Source organism: Diadema antillarum, unplaced genomic scaffold (assembly GCF_040938485.1).
Source record: "Diadema antillarum isolate AM-2024a unplaced genomic scaffold, OU_Dant_1.0 seq00000519_RagTag, whole genome shotgun sequence".
In the NCBI taxonomy this organism is placed as follows: domain Eukaryota; kingdom Metazoa; phylum Echinodermata; class Echinoidea; order Diadematoida; family Diadematidae; genus Diadema; species Diadema antillarum.
Window position 1 is genome coordinate 152,567 of NW_027271471.1, and position 26,597 is coordinate 179,163.

Below are 26,597 nucleotides of genomic sequence, written 5' to 3' on the forward strand. Positions count from 1 at the left end.
CGATATTTAAACGGCGGTCATGCTCCTTGGTCACCATATTCAGCAAGACAGGTTGCTCTTTTGTCTCTATTCAGACGAGGAACAAACGTCACATTTTTTCAGGTATATGTTCTTTGATTGGGTACATGTCTCACTAAAGGAAAGGAGATATTAGATACTAATAAGTATTTATCGCCTTTTTCTTCGATGGCATCGGAGGGATGCGCTGTAAAAGTAACAGCCTATGCCTTTTTGTGTGTTTGTTTGTGTGTGCTTGAAAGTGTATTTGGCATGTGTAATGTAAATTGCACATACGGATTTAGTTAGATGCTTCCTTTCAGTATATAGACAATTTAGTTTATCCAGACGTTTGGTAATCTCATTTTGAAGTTTTATAAGAACTGATCAATCAAGAAAACAAAGATGTATACTTAAGGGGCGATTTCAATATTGATCTTCTGAATCAAGAAAATGATGTTAAGAATAAGTTTTGCAATATTTTGCAAGCAAATTTCTGTAATATCACTGTTGATAAGCCCTCGAGAATTACGGTTAACTCATCAACATTGACTGATAAGATTTTTACTAATATTGATACTGATCATTCGAAATCTGGTCTTTTGTATAGTGATATATCTAATCATTTACCTATATTTTTCATCTGTGACGACACACAACACGAGTAAGTCCAGTTGACTAGATTTAATGATATACTTCATGATTGTTTTTTTTTTAAATTAAAACAAAGGTACTGTTTACCATTTGGAGCAGTGATTTAAAAAAAAATATATAAATGTTCACGTTATCATATTTGGTGCATATGTGTGGGTCAGTAGTATCACAAAACATCCTTCTATTGTAAAAAAAAATTGCAATACAGCCTGAAATATAATGAGATATCACTATTTTTCTCACTAAACCATAACTGTACAGCTGGTTTAGTCTAGAAGCATTTTTTTTTTATAACTGTTGTTTCCATTTTGTATATTTAACAAATCTTAACATTGATTATACAAATTCAAATTTTTACATTGGTTATTTCTATCCCTATAACTCACATCTTAGAACTATTTCCAAGGACTGAAGCTGGATTTTTGTTTCATCTGCAAATAGTAAATAATGCCTTTAAGGTAATTCCTGAACCACTCCTTACCAAAGCCTTTATGAGGAAGCCCGGAAACGCAGATATGCCGTGAAACAGACCTTGGAGACAGTCCGGGAAAATGCCGCGTAAAAGTAGGAGTGATTATCTCTTGCATGCATGCGCCACTTTATCATAGTAATAAACTACCTAGGGTAGCCTCGTGAAAAGCTTTAAAGACCGTGAATTGTGCTATGTTCCTGTAAAAACCCAAACTGCGAGTTTGTGAAAGCACAATTATTGGAAAGTATTGGAAACTGCGAGTTTGTGAAAGCACTTTTAGAAAGTATTGGAAACTGCGAGTTTGTGAAAGCACTACTGGAATGTAATTGGAAAATTTATTGTTCTTTTGAAATTAATTTTACAATAATTGTAGGGAATGGAAAGTAAGGAAATCAGGCAGTAATTACTAGGATCAAATTTGTACTCTTTTTAAACAGAAAATGAAATCATCAATATTCATTTGCTCAGTAAAACTACCACTTAATATAAATTTATCACACACACACACACACACAAATGTTCTAGGAGATCGGCAGTATGCCATAAAATCATATCGTTTAAATGAAATTACTAACGTAATCATGACCCGCACTTTGCTCTTCATATCAGGGAATATAGCTGTTATCTCATATAGGCCCTAACTGTTCTTAGGAGAGAGAGAAAGAGATAAAGAGAGCTCTAATTAATGGATATGCCTGCGAACTTAGAAAAATGTTTATCAGTAAGCAGTGCAAGGGAAAGTTCTGTGCAAAATATATCGAAAAGTAAAGTTTAGAAACATGAGAAATATCGCCTATCTTCTCACAAGGAATTTCAAAATCCTGGTTTTTAAATCGCATTTCATTGATAGCTGATGTCTCTTTATATCATACTCATAGCTTCATCCAAATCCTTCTGTATTGTATCTTTAATATCGTGCTTTAAAAATTGTGCTTTGATTCATACTTCATCTACTATAGGCGTATTAAAGTCTAGGTTAAAGCATGGACCTACTTAACAGGAACATTGCTCGTTGATGAATTCGTACACCTGTGTGTGCCAAAGGTGTCATAATAAGATTTTGAATAATAAATGCTTTCCTGCTTTGATCTCATCAAAACGTCGGCAGTCAGCCTAAATGAAAACAAGACGGCGCTTTGAGAAATATAAAAACTACATGCGCAGAAAAGTAGATTAAAAAATGCATTGAAAGTACATTTGCAGGATATATTTGGAAATCATCGCTAAGGCATTTTCATTCGCGACATGTACGTACTTTACACTTTACTTTGATTGCGATTCATAATCTATCTGACGTGCTTTGCGTGATTCAAATTTGTCTTTTTTTTTCTCTCTCTCTCTCTCTCTCTCTCTCTGTAAAATTTATGATGTCTTTGCTGTTGATTGAACGTGAGAAGGATTGAGAAATCCAGAGTAGTCTTGGGAATGTTTTATGATTAACACAATTATTTTTCTGTCGGGGAATATGAACATTTAAGTTCTCATTACAGGCATTCCAGAAGTTTTCCAATGACAAATTAACAAATTGCAATCATAATTCCAATACCTGTCAGCACTATATCTATCTGCCTATCTATCTTTATATCCATATCAGAGCTATATATAGGATCTTCAGCTAAAAATATGGCAGATAACAATAAGTACGTCTCGAAATGTTTACACTATCTCCAGACATCCCCAGCTCATGTATTATTAACGCGACCCGGCACGTCCTCATGTTTGCCGAGGGAACAGAACGCGAAGCGACGGCGACGATATTTAAACGGCGGTCATGCTCCTTGGTCACCATATTCAGCAAGACAGGTTGCTCTTTTGTCTCTATTCAGACGAGGAACAAACGTCACATTTTTTCAGGTATATGTTCTTTGATTGGGTACATGTCTCACTAAAGGAAAGGAGATATTAGATACTAATAAGTATTTATCGCCTTTTTCTTCGATGGCATCGGAGGGATGCGCTGTAAAAGTAACAGCCTATGCCTTTTTGTGTGTTTGTTTGTGTGTGCTTGAAAGTGCATTTGGCATGTGTAATGTAAATTGCACATACGGATTTAGTTAGATGCTTCCTTTCAGTATATAGACAATTTAGTTTATCCAGACGTTTGGTAATCTCAGTGTAAATAGAGGATTCACTGTGAGCCCGATATCATATAAACTATAATGTGTCTTTCTCTCTATTCAAAAGAAATATTATATGAATCTCATTGCTCAGAATACCTCGGAATGTTTTGACAAAATTACAAGATTCGAAAAGTAGACTCCGCCTCTGGAGCATATTGAGAGAATACTCATTAGAACTACTCCTCAGACAGTAACTATAAGTCGAGGAGTCCTAAAGCCGTGAGAAAACACCATTTTTGTTTTTGTTTTTTTGTTTGTTTTTTAGTGTCATATAGTATTCACATTTATCCAGACAGGTTGAAATGGCGGCGAAGGTTACACTGGTCACCGGCTGCTCTACCGGCATTGGGCTGTCGATTGCCGCCAGACTTGCACGGGACCCTGCGAAAGGCTACCTCGTTTACGCCAGCATGCGGAACCTGAAAAAGAAGGACGAGTTGTTGGAGGCAGCTGGTGACAGCCTGAACAAGACGCTTTTCCTTCAAGAGCTCGATGTTAAGAACCTTGATTCTGTAAAAGGAGCAGTGAAGCGAGTCATTGCAGACCAGGGTCGAATAGACGCTTTGGGTAAATAAGCTAGTTTAAGGCATCCTCTCTTTTATGCATGTTGCAGAATGATATCGACTACCCAATATTCACGTTGATATTCGCTGCCAGTTTTGCAAAGGTCTGATACTCGTGTTGGGGACGTGAATTCGTAGAAAATATCCCTTTATGACGCCATTTCAATGCTTCTATGAGGTCGTTTTATGACACCGCAATTCAACAATCAAATCAAATTCAGTTCAATTCAAATATTTCGTTGTCATTTTTCTTCCAACAAAACATAACAGAAACTACAGATCAGGAATTCTTTCGTAAGCATATACATTACAAAGTACGAAAAATAAACGATAGTCAAAAAACTAATAAAGATACATTATGTATACATACCGGAAAATACAAATAAGTGTCGCATGGCCTATTTCTAAGTCGTAACGAAATAGGCCATGCAACACTTGGTGCCCCATATAAAACTACGGTCTTTGTCCATGGTTTAAACCATGGACAAGATTGTACCACCTTCGTGAATTCGGGCCATAGTTTACAGCAGTGAGAATGGCAACCTAAAAAGGGATGAGAGTAAACCATTTTAAGTGTAACACCCCATCGCGTTTATCATGACGCAAAATTCAAACACAAATCAGAAGAGGAGTCTGAAATCAGGGTATCAAAGTACCATTCAGTGTCTGGTCGACAACTAGGTCTGTCGGCTATTCTATATAACGGGAAAATGAATAAAATCTCAATATCCTATTTTCAACTGAAAATGGAACACAGGATAATGGATTTGCTCTGAAATTCTGTTTTCCGTGTTTCATTATGATGACATGTCGACAAATGACTCAAAATCCTATCTTCTTAACATTTCAAAAAATAGGAAATGGAAAACAGGATATTGGTTCGATATTCGTTTTTCCATTTTCCATTTGCAACGAGCGACGGGATATTGAAGACCGCCCCCAACGGCCATTTTATTTCGACACATAAATCAGTGGTAGCGGTTCGGTATTATTCGGCGTCTAGAAGAAGAAGACTATACCTTGGCTACGCTCATGCTATACGCACCTCATCAAACTATCCAGTAGGCACTGGGGTGTAGCTCTTTGTAGCGACGTGCTCTGCTACGAAACGACAAGTTTGTAGAGACTTCCGACCGTAATTGTGTGATATTTTCATGTACTGAAGACCTTTTTCTTTTCCGACCTAAACTGACATGAACTAAGAAAATAATTTCAGATGAAATCCTCAAATTTCAACAAATTCATCAACCACAATGTCGAGAAAACCGTGAGAAAGGAGTTGCGTTTCCCTTTTCAATGTGCTTGGACCAGGATTGTGACTTTGTTTTTGCTGTTACTCTTCATATGACTGCTCTTGGTTGCTATGACACACAGAATATTGAAGGGGGGGGGGGGGGCAGAGCACCATTCACCACAGTAATATTTTCAATTTGCATGTACAATTGAATGGAATTTTAGATTGTTTTATTGTTATTTCATGTCAGATAACCACATGTAGAATGCTCTGTATTCATTTATTACTATCTTTATTAGTCCATATTCGGTCATTACTACGGCAAAGGCAACTGAACAACTGAACGACTCATTATTATCATTACTATTATTGTAAAGTAGTTGGAGTGGTACACATACACTCTGTAATGTTCCCTTTCCCCCTACCCTTCCCTCTCTCTATCCCTCACTCTTATTTCTGCCGAGTCAAAATTTCAACTCTGAATCCGAGTCAAAAATGTTTCACTCCGATCCGTGTAAATTTAACACCAACCGTGTATTTCTGACTCAAATCCGAGTTATCATTTTGGTTAACGGACTTTTTACACCTGCGCAGAGTCACATCAGAAATACCCAGCGCGGTGTAAATGACATACGCGTGCTACAATTGGTCAAAACATGTCATGTGTCCTATGTGACGTAGTACCCCCGCGAAAAAAAAAAGCGTCATTTCTCGACGATCCACCGCGGCCGCGAGATGTCTTGCAATTTTTTGTCTTTAAGATGGACAGTTTTGTGTGCACTTTTCTAGAGGAATGCGGAATGGAGAATACATAGGAGTCTTCATCGGTTAGTACCCACCTCACTCATATAAATGATTGCCTAAAACATGGTCTAAACAGTCAGTTTTATTTAGGGCAAAATGAACTTTCGACACGGTCACATTGACTGAATGGCGTAGCCGTAGGCGGCCGTACTGTAGCTCGTATACCTTTTGTACGTAGCCCTGGGCTATATGCTATACGTTTGAACCAATCTACAACAGACGCGAAACTACCTAGCTATACCTCCACTGTATATGCATAGAATACAAATACGATCTTGATTGCTAATTCGAGCTACCGTACGGCCGCCTATACGTCTACGCCATTACCAGTCCATGTGTCCGTGTCGAAAGTTCAATTTGTCCCAAATAAGATTGACTGTTTAGACCGTTTCAGGCAATAATTTATGAGTGTTGTGAATGAGGTGGGTACTCACCGATGAAAACTCCTATGTATCCCTCCATTCCGCATTCCTCTAGAAAAATGCACACCAAATCCGAGTCATACTACACCAAAATGGGTTACTTACAATGCGGGAAACGACACCGTATCAGAGTGAAATTGTGATCTTTCCGAGTCTAATTTGACACTTTCCGAGTTAATTTGACGCCACAGAAATGACTCGGAAAGTGACTCGGAATCCGAGTGAAATCAATTGACTCGAAAGTCCGAGTAGCTTTCACTCGGAAGGAGTTGACTCCCAGCTGGCGCCATTTCCGAGTCACATTTCACACTTTCCGAGTTATTTTTGACGCCGCAGAAATAAGAGTGCTTATTCTATCCATAGCAGCTAGTTTGATGAGGTGCGTAGCATGAGCGTAGCCAAGGTATAGTCTTCTTCTTCTTCTAGACGCCGAATAATACCGAACCGCTATCACTGATTTATGTGTCGAAAAAAAAAATGGCCGTTGGGGGCGGTCTTCAATATCCCGTCGCTCGTTGCAAATGGAAAATGGAAAAACGAATATCGAACCAATATCCTGTTTTCCGTTTCCTATTTTTTGAAATGTTAAGAAAATAGGAGTCATATTTCGACATTTCATAATAATGAAACACGGAAAACAGAATTTCAGAGCAAATCCATTATCCTGTGTTCCATTTTCAGTTGAAAATAGGATAATGAGATTTTATTCATTTTCCCGTTAGAATAGCCGACGGGCGACGGGATTTCCACGCAATATTCGATTTTCCGTCACCAGTTGTCGACCGGTCACTGAATGGTATTTTAATACCCTGATTGTCTGCTGAAGTCTGCACCTCGCAACTCTGAAAACGTGTTCACTTTGCTACCGCGTCAGAAACAAAGATAATTATTGAGACTCCTGTATAGGCCTACAGGTCAAAGGAAACCTTGTGATGTGATGATATCATCTCCGACTCCATTGAGTATGTGTTTACTACAATACATGCTTGCATCACTGTTATGATACGATATGATATCATGATATGAGTATTGATTGTCTGCTCATTCATTGAGATAAGAATTTTGATTTTCACTGGTGACATAAAAAACAACAAAAATATATCTTATTAGAATACAATCATACAACATACAATTATACGTATAAACATAATATACATTATGTATTTGATGGTAACAATTATATTCATACATATAATTACAACTATCGTCATTATTATTATCAAATTTCAAAGACATACTATTCAGACCTATAAGTACTTATATTACACTGGTGATAATACTTATCACCAGTGTAATACTATAACACATAAATAACCACAATTTAATTGAAATATTATGATATACACACTTTATAGGCATATGTATGTTTTCTATTTCTTTAATCCAACATTCTAATCTCTCGACACACGCAAACACACACACACACACACACACATACACACACACAAATAAAATTCCCCCTCCAAAAAACCCGTTAATAATGTTCTACTAAACTTTTATTATATTAAACTAAACCTCAAAATCGAATACACTCCTAGCATTCTATTTAACAAATAACAGTTATTTTCTTATCATTATGAAAAAAAGGCAGACCTTAGAACAAATGAAGAGTGTGGTCGCAAAACAGACCAATTGTCATATTTAAACGTGTTTCATTTTAAGTCTATCATTCCAAAGAGCAAAGTAAATCCCTTCTGCTTGTTACATAATAAGGAATAATTATGCTTATGGTGAGGAACATTCTTATCTATTAAAGAAATATCCAATGTTTTCTTATCATTTCTTTATTTTCTGCAGCTTTAATTGCAAATATCTAGAATCCGCAAGAGTGGAAATAACTCGTTTTGCGCTCAATCTATTTAAATGCAAAATTCAATTGTCTTATTTGAGTCTTTCTTTTTTATTAAACCTCTATTCTTCTATTTCCTTTTCATTCTAAACTATAAAAGCCAAATTGAACATGGTTTGCTATAGCAATTTCATTTTAAATCCCAATTTTTGCAAATGCGCTTAGCGCTTATCAAAATGGCAACTTAGTATCGCTTAATGAGTTCCAGATTAAAGTAATTCCAGCATAGCTATATGTTTCTAATTTCACACCCCACCCCCTCTTTCTGAGTGCTGAAGATACAAATGTATGTCATGGCTTCTCATGGAATACATTTACAGAAATGAAGTCTTTGATCACAGTTTAGGACTGGGAATTTCGTAAAAACCTGCCAAGATAATGAATTAACGTTCTTGATCATTTTTCCCGAGAAGAGGAAACTAATGCTATATTTACAAAAAAGTGTTTGTGATAGTATACGATGGGATATAAAAACGTTAAAAATTAATGGAATGAAATTTACATATGTATGATAGGGAATATCAAATATTCAGGACTTGATTCTTTCTCTCCTTTTTGTGTTTTCTTCGAGCATAGTCAACAACGCCGGCATCGCCGGATTCAACGCCCTTGAGTACATGGAGTACGACGAGATCCAGGACATTATGGACACCAATTTCATGGGCAGCTTGCGGATGATGAAAGAGATAGTCCCCCATATGAAGAAGCGAAGGGCGGGTCGCATTATCAACGTGTCTTCAATTGTGGGTCTAATGGGTGAGACCTGCAATCCCTACTGGAAAGAACACAGTGTCACACAGTGTGTTCACAGTGTGATCACATAGTCGACCATGTGAAAACGCTCGAATATAACAGCGTGGAGGTGATTTCAGACTGTCGTTTGGTTTTCACAGATTGTTCACATGGTAACGTTCTGTGTCACACTGTGAATTGATGATTCACAATGTGTTCACACTTTTAAAACGCTCGAATTTAATAGTGTGAAGAGATTCACACTGTGCTCACAATGTGTTCATAATTATTGTGTTCGCATTGTGTTCACACTGTGTTTCTCACACTGTGGGACACTGTGTTCTTTCCAGCAGGAATTCTTGAGTATCTTGCCTGTTGTCGTTTCTTATATTTTGTTGAGGTAGAAGATCACTGTGTTTATGTCATGACTCTTATTAAGTCCAGCTTTCCTTTATATCACTGTACCTTTTTAACCCATCATTTCCTCCGTGAATTTTGTTGCAAACCATGTCATTTTTCGTCATTGACATTTATCAACGTCACTGCACATTTAGTAAATATTGGAGAAAATGAATAACATAAGTTTACCTTCACCAACCAATTACCAACCAGAAAGAAGTGTAACAATGCTCGTTTTATGGAATAGATGAATATTTGATTTTCGTTGATATGCTACCAATTAGAAATTGAGGCTTAAAAAAAAAGAAGAATGTATTACAGAAGCACATCGATGTAATGATACTTGGTTTAAAATACGACAAAGAATTTTGTTTTAGCTTAAAAAAACAGAATTGCAAAAATAAGCATAAACCCAGAGAACTGCTGTTTTTCTGGGACATGATGGCTTTCAAAGTCCTACGTATTGTATGTGTGTGTTTGTTTGTGTGTGAGCGTGTGTGCGTTGGTGTGTGTATTTGTACTGCCCAATAACCGTCTGTGTCATTGCAGGTTTTTCCCCTTATCTGCCTTTAAAATTCAAACTCAATTTTGGAGAAAAACATAAGTCTAGTTAATACTAATTCATTTGTGGGTCTCTCCATTTCTAGAGAAAATTGTGCTTCTTTTTGAAGAAATTGGGAAATTGTATTTAACATAGGTAATAAACTCATTTATATAACTTACCATGTGAAATTATGATTCAGTGTTGTAGTCTCATTAAATGAGAATCAATTTTATTTTGCGGAAAAATGAAGAAAGCGGTGAACTGCATTGGGCTGAATTACCATGCCAAAACACAATGTCATACTGTTTAATCTAACCAAGAACTTCTTAGTCATTCCTGAGAGGTCATATAAAGAATCCTTATATTAATAATTATTGAAGAAATTTAGGAAAAGAGCAGAGATATTTATTTTACTGTGGATTTCTTTTTGAATTATCCCTGAGCAAAAATGAGGTAACTATCAAAACATTGCAAAGACTAGATGATTTACACAGCATTACTCCCCAACTCCACAAATAAAGACGAAAAAAAAAAGATATTACGAGTGCTTTGTAGGATTCCTTATCATTGGTTTTGATTAGCTATGATAGTTTTAGTGTCCCGAAGAAATCGCGAACTACCAAAATGTATTAAACAAGGATGGGAATGGAAATGGAGGGTCCCACTAAAAGCAAAGCTTGGACGACATGGGACCCTCAGAAAATAATAATGAACAATGAATTAATGAATCTATAAACAGATATAAAACAAAATCAAACGAGCCAACGTCAAGTGACATGAGATGAAATTAGGAAGGAAAAAAAAGAGGAAAAAAAAAGGAAACTACAACACGTGACATCGTGAACACAAGCAAACTGGATTCCATGATCAATGATGTAAGAGTAATGATAAAATGCAACCTGGATTGAATATGTTTCAAGGAATTGTGTACATGATACTGGTAAGCATGTGGTAAGAATGCAATGTGGTAAGAATGGTCATAAAAGAAAGAGAGAATAGACACAATGCTATACAGTACAGTAACAGGAAAACCTGAAGAGGACTTGTGTATCTTTCTCTAATAAAAAAACCCAAACTTATAGTTGTTTAATGTTTAAACTTTATTTTTCCTAACTCTCTCTGTCTGTTTATATGCAGCATATCCATTTTACGAGATTTACACCGCCTCCAAACACGCCATAGAGGGCTTGAATGACGCACTAGCCAGCCGTTTGTATGAGTTTGATATCAGGTGCGAATAGCAGAATACCAGGTTGTACCTAAAAATCGGTTTTTCTGATTTACATGTATTTTTTACCTTTATCACGTAATCATTCAATGGGGATCGTCCACAGCATAGGGCAGTGCTCACCATCAGCCGTCTTATACACGTAAAACATGTAAAAAAAAAATAAAACTTGTTTTTCAAGTGCCCAATCCATGAGTTGGTAACTCCTTCTCAAAAAATGAATAAACTTCAAAAGAAAGAGAAAAATATCTCCTACAGAACGATATAAAAGTGACAAAAATGGGATAAGAAATAAGGAAGAAATGACATTTTGAAATTTCACATTTTTTTCGTAAAACATTTCTTTACCAGTCCTTATGAATATTCAAATCAGCAAGTTGAAGATATCATACTCCCACAAATTCTTGTTCATTTCATAATACAGAATGTAAAAAAAAAATCTCATATTTCAGCTGTATGAGTATGAAAATTGTCTTAAGCCACCAAAAAAAAAATATCAAACAACTCTGATATATCTTAGCATGGTAACATGAATTTTACTTGTAATAGCTAAAAATGATTTTGTTTTTCTGAAGTCCTATTGATTTTTTCTTTTAGGTCGATCACCTGGTATCACATGTACACAGTTTTCATTCTACCGGAAGACTTTCGAAAAAAAAAGAATTATTCTTTGTGATACTTCACATGCAATTGCATATATATATATATATATATATATATATATATATATATATATATATATATTTATTTTGAATATGCATTGCAACAATCTGAATCTTGCAATTTAAGGCTACAAAAGAATGAGGCTTTCTATACATTGATATTGTGTACTCACCGTCCCATAGACATCATTGTTCATAAATGCCTCGGATGCCATGACGAGTTGCTATCATTTCAACTTTTTGATGAAATGGGGCCCTGAACGTGTAATTTACAAAATGTCAATAGAACTTATTAGTGTTTGCTTTGGATTGCTTCAAAACATTATCATTCTAATGTTCTAACACAACGTTGTAAACGTAGTGAAATTTACATATCATGAACATCTTATCCACCATATAATCGTTACAGAACGACTTCGCTGATACTTGGTCCGGTGACAACAATGATAAACGAGAACATCAAAGATCTAGGTCGCCTACCCTCAAAGGAACATATCGACGACGTCACAAACCGACAACTAAAATTGCTGTCAAAGTAAGTACGGCGTGATGTGCTTTTTTATGCCCATTCCCTACTAACACTTTTGCGATCAGGTATTAAAGGTGATGCGGAAATACGAAAATAAAAGGAAACTGAGCAATCCATTTTCACTCTCAAGTGCCCAATCGGAACCCCATATATATACATATATACAGCATTGGGTACTTTTCGAAACCATAATATTCCCGACGGATATACGTATATATATATATATATTGAGATATATATATGTATATATATATATATATATATATATATATATATATATATACATGTATATAAAACGAAGAATCAAGAAATAAACGAGTAATGCATTATTTCGCCAACAAAGAATGAGTCTATTGTACTCAAATTTTCGGTGGTCTCCACCTTCTTCAGGAGTCTCGACGGGGAATGACGATACCAAAACACAAATTGAACATGAAGAGCGCGAACTCATTATACAGACTTGGTTGCTATGAGAGTGCGCACCCTTTACAATCAGCGTGTTTCTACAGAACCCCAAATTCCTGATCTATCGGATTGTATCCGATAGAGGAGCCTGTGGAAACATGCCAGTATCCATTTCTTTCCGATTCCGATTCCGATCCCGATTATCTTAACCGTCTCCTGAGGCAGTTCTTTCCAGGTCAGTTCCCCGTTTCAGCGCTATAGAAACAAGCCGGGTTCAATAACCCGATACAGCTAGCTGATGTGAGGTCGCGGTATGACCTGGATGTATTATATGAAGTCACCATTGGCGTCATAGTGCTTCATTAGACACAGTGCTAAACTAAACTGAAAAAAAAAAACCACCCTCCATCGGCATTCACACCAGCCGTCATGACGAATGGTTATTTACCCATTATGCACTAACAGCGTTTTTCTACAGAGAATCCGATAGACCTAAAATTTGCAAACGCATAGTGAAATACTGCGCTAACGCAGACCCGGGTTGTTTCTACAGAAAGCGTATAATCGGTTAGAATCCGATTCTACGCCTGTATGCAGTTGTGACCGGATGTCTGGAAAGTTGACTTAGTGCATTGTGGGTAAATAAACATTCACGATGACTGCTGGTACGATTGCCGAGCGAGGGTATTTTTGCAGTGTAGTTTAGCACTGTATCTGATGAAGTACAATGACGCCAATTAGTCTAGCAGCCAGGAAGGGTCCCCTTGCACCCCCCCCCAAAAAAAAAAAAAGAGAAAAATTCTACGATATGTTCGAAGATCGTCAGAACCTATATTTTCCGAATCCGGTTGTCGCCAGCGGAAAAAAAAAAAGGTTGCGCGCGCGTCTAATTTGCATATTTCTAAGATGGCCGCCGCCCGTTGTTAGGAGACGGATTATTTTTAATAACTTTAGTTAGGAATAACAAATTACCATAAAAATTGCGTAATTTTGAAGAAAATTAGATTTCCTACAGGTTGATACCCCATTTGATGGGATAAATAGTTGTTGTCATGAAATATTAAGGAAGAAGTTCTGTTTTTTAACATTTTTCTAAAAAAAATACGGAATTTGGTTATAATGTTCTTTTCCATACAATTAATATGCATTTACAAATAACATTTGAATTTTCCTAAAATTATCCCCCAAACATAGCCATTATCATGTGAAAACGGCTTTCCAGTACACCAATTCCTTTAAAAGTTACACGACATTAAAAGGGATATGGTTCAATAGGTTTTACAGCAATATTTAAGGGTTATAATGTCTCCGTGCGCAATTGCAAAGGTTCTGTATGTGGGGTTTGTTGTAGATCACTGCTATCTATTGATCGAATCTCATCGAAATCGGCGAAGAAAGAAAGACAAATTACACTTTGTATTCCTTATATGAAATAAAAATGTTTCTTCTATTCTGTGTTACCAAACTCAATCCATTCAGCTTCCCATATCAACAGTTTCTTGTCTTTCTGGATTCCTCCAAGAACGTGGAATTAATCACAACTTATCTGATATTGAAAAAGTATAAGAAAAAATTAGATATGACAGTTTCCTCATATTGGAAGATTAAAGTGAAAAAAGAAGAATCTTATGCTAAAATCGCTAAGAAATAAAGAACTTGTTGAATGGCCTTTCAGAGTTTAAAATGAAACATGGCTATCTTATTTTTTTCATAACGAAATGAAGGGAAGTATCTGTGTAGTTCATGTCGGCCCATACTGGATTACATCATAAATTCTTCAGAAATGGTCCCCGTGCACCCCCCCCCCCCAAAAAAAAAAAAAAAAAAATCTACGATATGTTCGAAGATCGTCAGAACCTGTATTGTGCGAATGTAGTTGTCGCCAGCGGAAAAAAAAAAAAGGTTGCGCGTGCGTCAATTTGCATTCCTCTAAGATGGCTGCCGCCCGTTGGTATATAGGAGACGGATCATTTTTGAATAACTTTTAATAGTTAAGAATATCAAATTACCATAAAATGGTATCACATTATAAAGAGAATTAAATTTCCTACAAGTTAGTACCCCGTTTTATGTAATAAATAGTTGTTGTCATGAAATACTAAGGAAGGATTTTTTTTTTACATTTCTCCCAAGAAATACGGATTTCAGTAATGTTTTTTCCATACATTTAATTTCTGTTTACAAATAACATTGGAATTTTCCTTAAGTTAAACCCCATAAATAAGTATTATTATGTGAAAGCGGCTATTCAATACACCAATTTCTTTAAACGTTACTCGACATTAAAGGGAAAAGGTTCAATACGGTTATACAGAAATCTAAGGGTAATGTCGACGGCCGCACTTGCGTAACGCGTGTAATACTATAATAATTATTGCAAGTATGAGACCCTATCACTTCTTACATCCAAATTATTGATCAAATATAATTAAATCTTGTGGAATATGAAAGAAAGTGAAATTTTCTATTCGCTATCACCTTTGATCTACTCAGCTTCTACTTTTAGTTTACGTCTTTTTTCATCAAATAAAGTGAAGGCCTTACGAGAGGTGTAATTATTCATAACGGCCGAAACGGGCTTACCTGGATAGGGGTTTTCAACATTGATATTATTCAAACTTCTCTTCATCAACTCTTATTCTTCTGATCATCTTCACACACATACTCACACCTCCAGTATCACACACAGGCATTCATGCAGGAGAAATGAGCTCAGTCTTTAATTTCGTGAAGTTATTGAATGCGCCATTAATGCATTCATGGAACATCAAACTCGAATGCTTTATTTAGATGTCGAAATAAGAGATACCGCACAAGCGAAATAATTCTCACCATGCTCTTGCATGAAATCAATTTATTTTTATATGATAAGATCGCACATACGTGTTCTCATTCTTTGGTGGTTCGCCTGATGGTTTGTAAACATATTGCTCATACGTTTATTATTGCCAAGAAACTAATAGACAGATTACAAATACCAAGGAATGGCATTGATAAAAACGAATATTTGCAAGTCAACTCCAGTCGCTTTCAAATTCTGGTGTTGTTTTTTTTTTAATAAAAATATGATTTCATGCACTTAACTTTATTACATGGGTTGATTTAAATGCAATACAATGTAAACTTGGTTGTTAAATCCGTTAGGAGTTGTTAAATCCGTTAGGAGTGACTAATAATCAATATTATACAAAAATGAGAGAGAGAGAGAAAAAAAAAATGTTCTGGTTAAGTAGACCTTAATGCATGGATCTTATACACTGCAAAAAGTCCGGTGTTAAATAAGAAACACCGAGCTGATGTTAAATTTCCGGTGCTCATTCATGGTGTTAGATTAACACCTCCGGGTGTCATTTCAAAATATAAAATTGTTTTTTTTTTAATACTAGTAGTTTCTTAGGGACTTATTTCCGATAAAGTACTTGATTTTTGAAAAAAAAAGTGTAAACACATTTACACTCCAGTAACACGAGTTGGTGTGGTCTCCTATTGAAGCTGGACGGGTGTTATACCATTGAAATCAACACCACCAATATCAAATCAACACCATTCGGTGTCATTAATGAATTAACTCTAGCGTTAACTCTAGGTTTAAGTGGAGATAAGGAGTGGATATAATAAGTGAGATAAGGAGAAACCTCTTATGAAATATGAAAGAGCATGTAATTTTAAGAAGGATTTGACGTTTATTTGATGAAAATTGGTTTTCAAATGGCTGAGATATCCAAAAAAAGTAATAATAATAAAAGACGACAGGCCACGCCTTTTGTTAGGATCTCTTTGTTTCACCTTGTTTTTTGGATATCTCGGCCATTTCAAAACCGATTTTCATCAAGTAAATTTTTGATACCCCTTAGAAATGCATGCTCTTTGACATCATTCTCATAGAGTGGTTTATGAATATCTCGCAAAACATGAAGAGCTAAATCCTCACCTCAACCAGAACTGCACACACCCTTTGAATGTATGGAAAAGAACATTATAAGCAAATTCCATATCTTTTTAGAAAAATGTTAAAACACATTATTCCTTCCTTAATATTTCATGACAACAACTATTTATCCCATCAAATGGGGTATCAACTTGTAGGAAATTTAATTTTCTTCAAAATGATACCATTTTTTTTTTTGGTAATTTGTTATTCCTAACTAAAGTTATTCAAAAATAATCCGTCTCCTAGCAACGGGCGGCGGCCATCTTAGAAATATCGACTTCAGATGATACAGCCAGGTCGAACTAGGTCATACCGCGACCTCATCACATCAGCTAGCTTTATCGGGTTATTGAATCCGGCTTGTCTCTACAGCGTTGTAAGTGAAACTGTTATCAATTAGAAAGATATTTTGAAAAATATCTTAGAATCCTCGTCATGACTTATTCCTCTCTTTAACGGAAGAATGAGTAACCGTTTAGAATGGATAAATCCCTGTTCAACCCTTCGCCATGAAAACTCTTACAATGTCTTACTCTTCACGATTACTCGTAACTCGGCGACTTTTCTTTCCTCTGCTGATTTGTAACCTCCCCGAAAATACACACTCTGACATCCGTCAGTGAGTGGCCGGGGAGGTTGAAGTGTTTTGGCAACGGGGAGGTCGTTCCGATTTTTCATGATGGACGATTTGTGATTATTATCATGACGAGGATTCTAAGGTGTTTTTTTTCCATAATATCTTTCTAATTGATAACAGTTTCACTTATACACTGGTGTTGAGAAAAATTAGTGGGTTATTCTATCTGAGATTATGACAGATTATAGCGAGTATTATGATTTAATGTCTCCATCTTTATAATCAATTTCTTTTGTTTTGTTTTATTTTCTACAGATGGATTCACACTGTGATCCTATTACTCATTTGTACTATACAATCAATTTTACACTTGCATGTTCAAATCTGTTTAGAGACACTGAATTGTGGCTTTGGTAATTGATGACTTTATATGTTTCTTAACAGGATTTATTATACCGACTTCATCCTACCGATGATTATTGTATTTTAAGTCACGAAACAACTCAATTGTTGGAGCGCTCTTTAAACCTATTCCTGAATTTGTCTATTATATTTGTAACGTATGGTACGTTGATGAGTACAGATGTCGGTATCATAGCATGTGATGATACAAAGTAATTGAACGCCATTGTTACAATTGTGTACGTAATAAACATGCCAATGCTCTCCTCATGTGTGCCTTGACTACAATGCGTCTACATGGCAACATCATTGTAAAGGCCCCGTCACACTACAGCGTATAAATCAGCGAATGCCTAGCGGATGGGCAAAATTTGACAAAGTCCAGATACGCTAAAACCCGCTCGAATTCGCAAGCAAAATGTGGTTTTCGAACGTTGGCCTAACGAATGATGAGCATATGCTAACCGTGTTAAGAGCGGATAAAGTAACGAATGAAAGCGAATGCGTACAGTCCTTCCTACGGATGCTGAGCGGACAAAGCGAATGAGCTGCGAATGCCCAACATATGCAGAACGATACTACGGCAATCACGTGACGGATCTCGGCTGACGCACACTTCGCCAAATCATTTTGAGCAGTGACAGTGTCAAGTAATGTTGTGACTGTGAAAATGGCCTCCAAAAGAAGGAAGCAGAAGTCACCACCAAGTACTCGTGATGTCAATACCCTCGACAGTCCTCAAGATTCCCCTATTAAAGTGCATTTCCTTCTAATGATCACGTTGACGCATGATGTTGATAGTCCAACATCCTCCATTGCGTCTGGTGCCTTCAACTGGTGTCGAACTTTCACAATTCCAAATTTCCATGCAGAGATTCCCATTTACTACATGCAGGTTGACTTTCATAGCAGCGATTTAGAATAATGTTCTCGATATAAGCACTGCAAGTGCGGTTATTACCTACCAATTATTGCTTAAAGGGTGTGTACAGTTCTGGTCGAGGTGAGGATTTAGCTTTTAACGTTTTGCGAGATATTCAGAAACCACTCTATGAGATCTAAAAGAGTATGTAATTCTAAGGGGTATCAAAAGTTTTTGATGAAAATCGGTTTGCAAATGGCTGAGATATCCACAAACAAGGTGAAACAAAGAGATCCTAATAAAAGGCGTGGCCTGTTGCCTTTTATCATTATCGCTTTTTTTGGGTATCTCAGCTATTTGAAAACCAATTTTCATCAAATAAACGTTGAATCCTTCTTAAAATTACATGCTCTTTCATATTTCATAAGAGGTTTCTCATTATATCACTGAGGAATGTTCAAAACATGAATCCCCACCACAACCAGTACTCTACAGTCCCTTTAATGCCAGAATACGTATAATAAAATGTCATGTAGGGGGCTGTGGCATAGTGGATAAGACTCCCGACTCCCGACTCCCGAACCGAGGACTCGGGTTCGAATACCGCCCAGTGCTTACATCCTTGGACAAGATTTTTTACCCACGATATCCTTCTCGACCAAGGTGTATAAATGGGTACCTGGCAACGCTATAGGGTAAAAATAATAGCAGGGCCCTCTGGTAGAGCAGTGGCAACACTGAAGAGGCTACCCTGGGTTATTAAGACCTTTTTCTTCTTATTATTGTTATCATTATCATTATCATTATGTGTGCTATGAATATCTATTTTTTCCCTTCTACGTTGAATCAACGGGTGTTGCTGTGTAGATTTGCTGGGCGAATTTGGACGAACGGAGGACGAACAAGAAACGAACGCAGAGCGATCAAAACTTTCGATCAGCGGATGCTAAGCGAACGCAGAGCGGATTGTCATTCCGTTCGTCATCCGCTCAAAATTTTGGACATGTCCAAAATCAAAATTTGGCTTCGCGGATCTCTGCGAATCTCTGCGAATAGCTAGCGGATACAGCGAACGTCAAGCGGGTGACGAACGACGAGCAACGGATGTGAGCGTATCTCCAAATTTTCAGATCCGCTGGGCATTCGTTGGCTCGATCCGCTCTAGTGTGACGGGGGCTTAAAGGGTGTGCACTCTCATAGCAACCAAGTCTGTATAATGAGTGCGCGCTCTTCATGTTCAATTTGTGTTTTGGTACCGTCATTCTCCGTCGAGACTCCTGAAGAAGATGAAGGCTGCCGAAAATTTTAGTACAATAAACTCATTCTTTATTGGCGAAATAATGCATTACTAGTTTATTTCTTGATTCTTCGTTATATTGGAGCCAATAAGTGAATTCGCAACATGTTTGGACCTCGACTTTATATGTATGTATATATACATATGCATATATATATATATACATATATATATATATATATATATATATATATATATATATAATGGTATTATTATCCGCGTGTTGGAATAAGAGCATGAAGACGATGAAGACAAACAAGTTGACATAATGCATTAGATTCCAACTTCATTTATTTGTAAACCAAATTTTCGACCCTTGCACGGATCTTCCTGTTACCCTGAGGAAGATCCGTGCAAGGGTCGAAAATTTGGTTTACTAATAAATGAAGTTGGAATCTAATGCATTATGTCAACTTGTTTGTCTTCATCGTCTATATATATATATATATATATATATATATATATATGTGACCGTGCACCTCAAAACGAACATAAAGTCGCACACACGGATTTTGCGTGACGACTGAAAATAAGTGAAATGGGTCAACCTAGCCGAATTTGACGTTTTCATATTTTCTTAAAGAGCGGGTCTTCTTTCACATTATGCTAAAATTTGGTATCATAAAATGGGCAGGAAAGTGTGGTTTTTTTTAGCAGTTTATCTTGAACATTTTTGATAGAAAAGTGTGATTAGGTGTGTCTTTAGAATCCCTCTTTCATTTCTGAAAAACCTTGTCCACACTCTTCACTTTCAACTTTAATAACTTTTGAAACGATAGTGCTACTGCTTTGAAAGTTGGCATTGATTATGGACAGAATGTGTTAATGAGGCATGCTTAATTTCAGTTTAATCTGATAATCCCTTCATTGTTGTTACTCTGGTGGTTTACTTCCTGTTTTTTGTCCCATTCATCACACAGCAAGCACGGTTTGGTAAAGATTAAGCGCTTGAATAGACACTGTACTTCAGAGCCTCTTTTCTCAGTTCACACTTTTCCTGAGTTTGTGCTTTCTTTCCAATATTTAGATAGGTTAGGAGAGTCCATTTGATTTGAGTTATATATCATTTTAAAGCTTAAAGTCTGCTCTTTCAGAATTTGGTCTTAACTAAAAATTCATGTCTGGCGACTTTTTGTTTGTTTTGAGGTGCAGGGTCACATATATATATATATATATATATATATATATATATAGAGAGAGAGAGAGAGAGAGAGAGAGAGATAGATAGATAGATAGATAGATAGATATATATCACATAGTTTTGGAAAGCAGGTGGCTCGATGTCAATCTTAGTGGATACAGCAGGCTACTGGGCCACCGCATGCAGAGGAAGTTATGTCGAGCCCTGCTTTTATGTTCATGTAATCGGAACCTACAAGATAATTATTCCTGTGTATATATTACACAACAGGGAGCACATGCAGAACGTGTGACTTAAAGGGGATGGCTAGTAACCGATCAGTGGGAATCAGTGGGAATGCTGAGGGATGATTGTTCCAATCCTTGTGGGATTCATTTAAGAGTACATTATATATCTACTGTTGTGTGAAAATTATTTGCGTCAGAATGGTCTTATATTCAAGTAATGTGCAGATTACTGCCCCGTCACTGACCAGGGACGCTAACCTGGAAACATTAAACTGCCCATTACTTGAATATGAGACCATTCTGGAGCAAATAATTTTCACACAACAATAGATATATGATGTACTCTTAAATGAATCCCACAGGGATTGGAACAATCATCCTCCGGCATTCCCACTGATTCCCACTGATCAGTTACTAGCCATCCCCTTTAAAACACCAAATGGATATCAAAACCACTCGTGCTTATCCCCCATTATTTAAAAAGAAAAGTCCACCCATAACATGAAGATAGAAAAAAAAACTTGCATAAGATAATAAAAATATCATGTGAAGCATGCTATGCTATTTTTCAGGTATCTTTATAATCAATAAATGTATTGAGATAATCACTCTTTGCTCGTAATGGCCTATTCGTGCGGGTTTTTTTCACTTTTTTTCCCCCAAATCATGTAGTCCTTCATGACAGGTGAACCAGGAGAAATTGAATAAAATCAATGTTGATTAGATTCCTCCTGTTGAGTGAAGTATTGCTGACACACTACTGTAGATCTACTGTATCGTGCTATTACGGTATATTGTAAAACCAGAAATGTTTTCGTATATATTAATTTCTCTAAATTCGAGAGAACCAAGATTTGCGAAATTAAAATGCACGCCAAATGTCTTGTCTTCACTATATGCATTGAATGCTAGTGACAATCGGCGGAAATTTCATGCCTCTCTCTACAGTATATTGTTGATTGTGTCTAAAATTTACTACTCTTCAAGCATGTCCGAAAGCATCATCCGCACAGACATCTTCATACGATTTGTCGTGGAAGCATACGAGTCCTGTTAACCCTATCAAGCCCAAAGGGGGAATATTAGAGTGTATGAAATGGGCATTTCTTGGCCGAAATTCGCTGAAGAAGCAAAATGTGAAGTAATCTTTTTTTTTTTTTTTGGTTTTAATGCGACAAAAACATAAAACGATAGATACATTGGTTGTATAATAGAGATGATTGAAAACAACAATATTTGCCAAAGATTGCCCTTCTATTTGTGTTATTTTGATTCCTTCACCAAATTTATGCTTATAATATCATTTGTTTATCATATTATCAATCTGCAAACTTCAAATTCTAATATTATGGAAGTATGAAATGTGATAATTATACATGTACCTATCCTAATCAATGCATCACAGGTCTCATAATGTATTTCTATGTGTTGTTATGAATAGCGCCCCCATGTGGTGACCTTAAGAAATTTCAACCATAACAAATAATAAGATCGATTTACATATCATTATATATGACATATCATTTATAATACGACATATTGTTTGGGATAAAGAAAATATACAGAAAAATCATGTTTTTAGCATATTTCCAATGTATTTCTTTATATTTTGGTAAATAGCACCCTCTTTGGGTGACCTTGAGAAAATCTAAATGTGTCGTCATGTAGAGTATGAGTTGCTCTACGCATGTGCCAAATATCACGATAGTACATCAAACAATAACAAAGTTATATATAGGCCTGGGAAGGGTCAAAATAGCTTGGGCTTTATAGGGTTAAGGTCGCCGCACGACTGACAGACTTTGGATCCGAAATAAATTTCATTATCGTCAGAATATAAATGCACGCTTGTTTTGGCCCGCTCCGCATGGTCCGAGCTAAATTAGCCCGCGCCAAGCAGTAAAAAATTGCGTTCAATAACTATAGCAGAGCCGCGCTACTTTTACAATGACCCATTCATAAACTCGGTAACGTAAGGGATAACTGCCATGGTAATTGAACACGTCATGGACAGAGCGGAAGTGCATTATCGCGCGATATTTGATGTGCGTGCCGCGCGCTTTATGAGCTGAGCAGCGGAAGCTGTGACCTTTGACCGTGAAAGGAGTTTTGGCCCGCGCCTGGCGCTGCTATCGTTCATAAACTCTTCGATCAGCGCCAGGCCCGCGCCTGGTCCGCACCTGGTGCTAGCTGCAGCAGCGCCAAAATAGTCCGCACCTGGCGCGGTCCACTTTGGCCCCCACCCATTCATAAACTCAAAATTTTTGACTTGGTCCGCTCCTGGTCTGAGCCAAGAGTGTTACTGAAAGGGGTATTAGTCGTGCGATCGAAAGTCGTATAAAAGTACTGTATAGTCAGTATAGTCCATGTTTTCTGATGGTTACAGGTTTGGTTTAGATGGGGCTGTATGTTTCCAATTTTGTGTGTGTGCGTGTTTGTGAGATAATGAGAAACCTCGTTTGTTTTATATGAAATATGAAAGGACATGTAATTCTTAGAGGAAGTCATATTTTATGTGATCAAAATTATTGGTCTTGAAATGGCTGAGAATTAAAAATAAAAACATCACTCATAATAAATTGCAGGTCATAACTTTTATTGGAGTCTCTTTGGTTTACCGTGTTTTTGGATATCTCAGTCATTTCAAAACTGATTGTCATCAAATAAACTTTCAACTCCCATTAAAATTATATGCTCCTTAACATTTCATAGGGTAGTTTCAAAATATCTCACAAAACGTTAAAGGAAAAATCCAGTCCAAATATAAGTTAGTTTGATAAGAAAGAGTAAAATATTACGAGTTCAACTGTAAAATTTTGATCGAAATCGGGTGGAAAAACAAGGAAGTTATGACATTTTGAAGTTTCCCTGATTTTTAAGGAAACAGTTCTAGAACGGTCAATATGAATATGCAAATGGAAAAGTAAGCACGTCATACCCTCACAACTTACCATATAGTTTGTACATAAATTTGTGAAATTTCCCGTTTTCCATTCAAACGCAATTATGCCTGAGGTTCAAATCCTGATATAATTATCTATAATTGATCACTATTCTGAGGTTATTCAGCCAGGAGTCACATCATGTTTCAGACTTCAATGACAGAAAGATTAATTTTTCGTCATTTTTCTTACATGATCACTGGAAAATTGTGAGGTTATGACATGGCCAGCTCACTCATTTTCATAACTTCCTTATTTTTTATCCGATTTCAGTCAAATTTTTACCATTGAACAACTGTTGAACTCGCAAGATTTTACTCTTTTTTTTATCAGACGAACTTATTTTCGGACTGGATATCCCCTCGTTAACAGCTGATTCCTCACCTGAACCAATACTATACCATCCCTTTGATTGAATATTATTCGCATTATTCAGGAAGTGTGAGAATTTTGATCAATTACTTATTACATTTCTGTACTGTTTGCAAAACTATGGAACGTCGTATAAAAATAGTTTTAACCACTTGGAAGTTTGACTTTGGAGATATATGGCCTACACATCACAAAATCTCTTATTGAAAATGGATGATTTGCTTATAATCTGTCCTTCCCATAGGGAGACAAAAGGAAACGAGTATTAAATACACTGTCTCAAGGGTTTTGTGTTGTCATGATATTATGATATAGTGTAACATAATTATATATGTTATATCAAGTATTAAGTATGAAGTATTTATTAAACTGTTAAAGTATTGCACATAACTTGTATGTTGTTAAAGGAATTAATGTAGACATTTCCTTTCTTCCAATCATGTAAATTGTAATATGTATATTGGTGTTTTCTGTAATAGTTGTTACTGAAAAGAATTTTGGTTTATGTGGGACATTATATTGACAAAAATGAAATGAACTGCATTCTACAAGCTTGGCTTTTTAGCAGTCCCCTCCATTTCCGACCTTTTCTTTCTTATGATTCAGTCACATTTTGACCATGTATTTTTTCAACTAGTATGTTTATTGAGTCATGTAAACTAATGACGTGTATCTAAATTTCATTTGGAAATGTAACAGTTACATTCTTATTACATACCAAGAATAGAAAGAAAGAAAATTATTCTCTGGAGAAAATGAAAAAAAAAAGGTACTTTTTGTGATCAAACGGACTGGAGAGCTGCTCAACCTCTTTATTTTACACAGAGTTGCCAATTTGTCTTGCTCTCTAAATTTCATCAGTTCGTAACTTTGTGTGTGTGTGTCTGTCTGTGGGTGTGTGTGTGTGTGTGTACAACTTATCAACATCAGGATGAAAACCCCCTTTAAAGGTCCTGTTTCCCTTTGGGAACGGTGATTTAAAACTCTTTCAAGATATGGCTTTTAATGCATTGTGTAGGTCTGTTGTGCCACAAAACATCCTACCATTAAAAAAAAAGAAATTCGCGATAAAGCCTGAAATATCAGGAGATATCTGTATTTTTCTAAATAAACAGCAACTGTAGACGATTTAATCTGCAAACATTTTTATTATAAATACTATTCACATTTTGTGTATTTAACAATGCTTAACATCGATTATATGGATTCAAATTTTTGCAGTGGTTGTTTCAATCCCTACCTCACATTTTAGAAGTATTTCAAAGCACTAATGCTGGGTTTTTGTTTCCTCTGCAAATGGTAAATTATGCCTGTAAGTATGATCTGATGAAAGACAAGTAAACAAACAAAGAAACTAATTTCCTGTCGAACCTCTCTTTGTCGCGTGCGGTGCAGGTACCAAAAGTATCAATTTGAAGATGGCGTCGCCCAAAGTCCGGAGGAAATGGCGCTCTACGTGCAAGAGTGTCTCGAGACGGACGACCCGCCGCTGTGGACCATGACTAGCAAATTCTCCAACGACAGAGTGGGCTATCGGTACGCCGACCCAACGGGGATGAAATGGGTCCACCGCCAGCGGCGGCTGGTGGAACCGCCCGGGTTTGATATCGATGAACTTAGGCGCCAAGCAGTAGCAGCGGCACTGGAACAGAAACGGCAGGAGAGACGTCGTAATAATGATGTTCCGAAATAAAGTTGATTTGGCATAATCACATACATAAACATCAAAAAGATATAAGATCCTGGAGGTTGATAGTATAAATAAGATCTCTACGATGCACATGCATGTCCCACAGAAAGGTCCACTGGCAATACACTCTGCGAATACTACATACCGCAATCGATCAAATAGTGAACAGAAGAATGTAAGTGGAGAAACTCGCGGTTGTAATTAACAATATGGTCTACATTTAAAATGAATTCCCATCGTGACATAATGCTGCTTTGTATGAAAGCTCTAAAAAATAGAGAGCAAGACAAAAAAAAAAATAGCAACTCTATGTGACATAAATCTTGATATGTTGAACAACTCTGTATTCCATTTCTACACAAAAAAGTCACAAATTCTGTCTTTCACGAGATTACTTTTCTTGAGATCAGATTTTGGAATACATGATTGATGTTCTTGCATGTCCTCCTTAGCGGATAAGTGCTGTCTGTGCCAGATTGTGAGAAAAATAAACATTGGGAATTTTGTGTGCAAAACAAATCGAAGCTTTATCGTGGTCTTCC

General features: G+C 36.5%; 1 protein-coding gene across 2 annotated transcripts; it reads left to right on the forward strand.

Annotated features, from left to right (window-relative positions):
• On the forward strand, positions 1-26,574 carry LOC139734254 (retinol dehydrogenase 8-like). Of its 2 annotated transcripts, XM_071645049.1 has the most exons (7): positions 1-102; positions 2,795-2,977; positions 3,536-3,810; positions 8,692-8,871; positions 10,928-11,021; positions 12,090-12,215; positions 25,761-26,574. In XM_071645049.1, the coding sequence occupies exons 2-7, from the start codon at positions 2,895-2,897 to the stop codon at positions 26,056-26,058; spliced, it is 1,056 nt and encodes a 351-aa protein (XP_071501150.1). In that variant the 5' UTR covers positions 1-102; positions 2,795-2,894; the 3' UTR covers positions 26,059-26,574. The 2 variants fall into 2 exon arrangements, with proteins under 2 accessions (XP_071501150.1, XP_071501151.1); XM_071645050.1 differs by lacking the exon at positions 1-102 and having other exon boundaries at positions 2,879-2,977; positions 3,540-3,810.
• Positions 26,575-26,597: the final 23 nt, after the last annotated feature.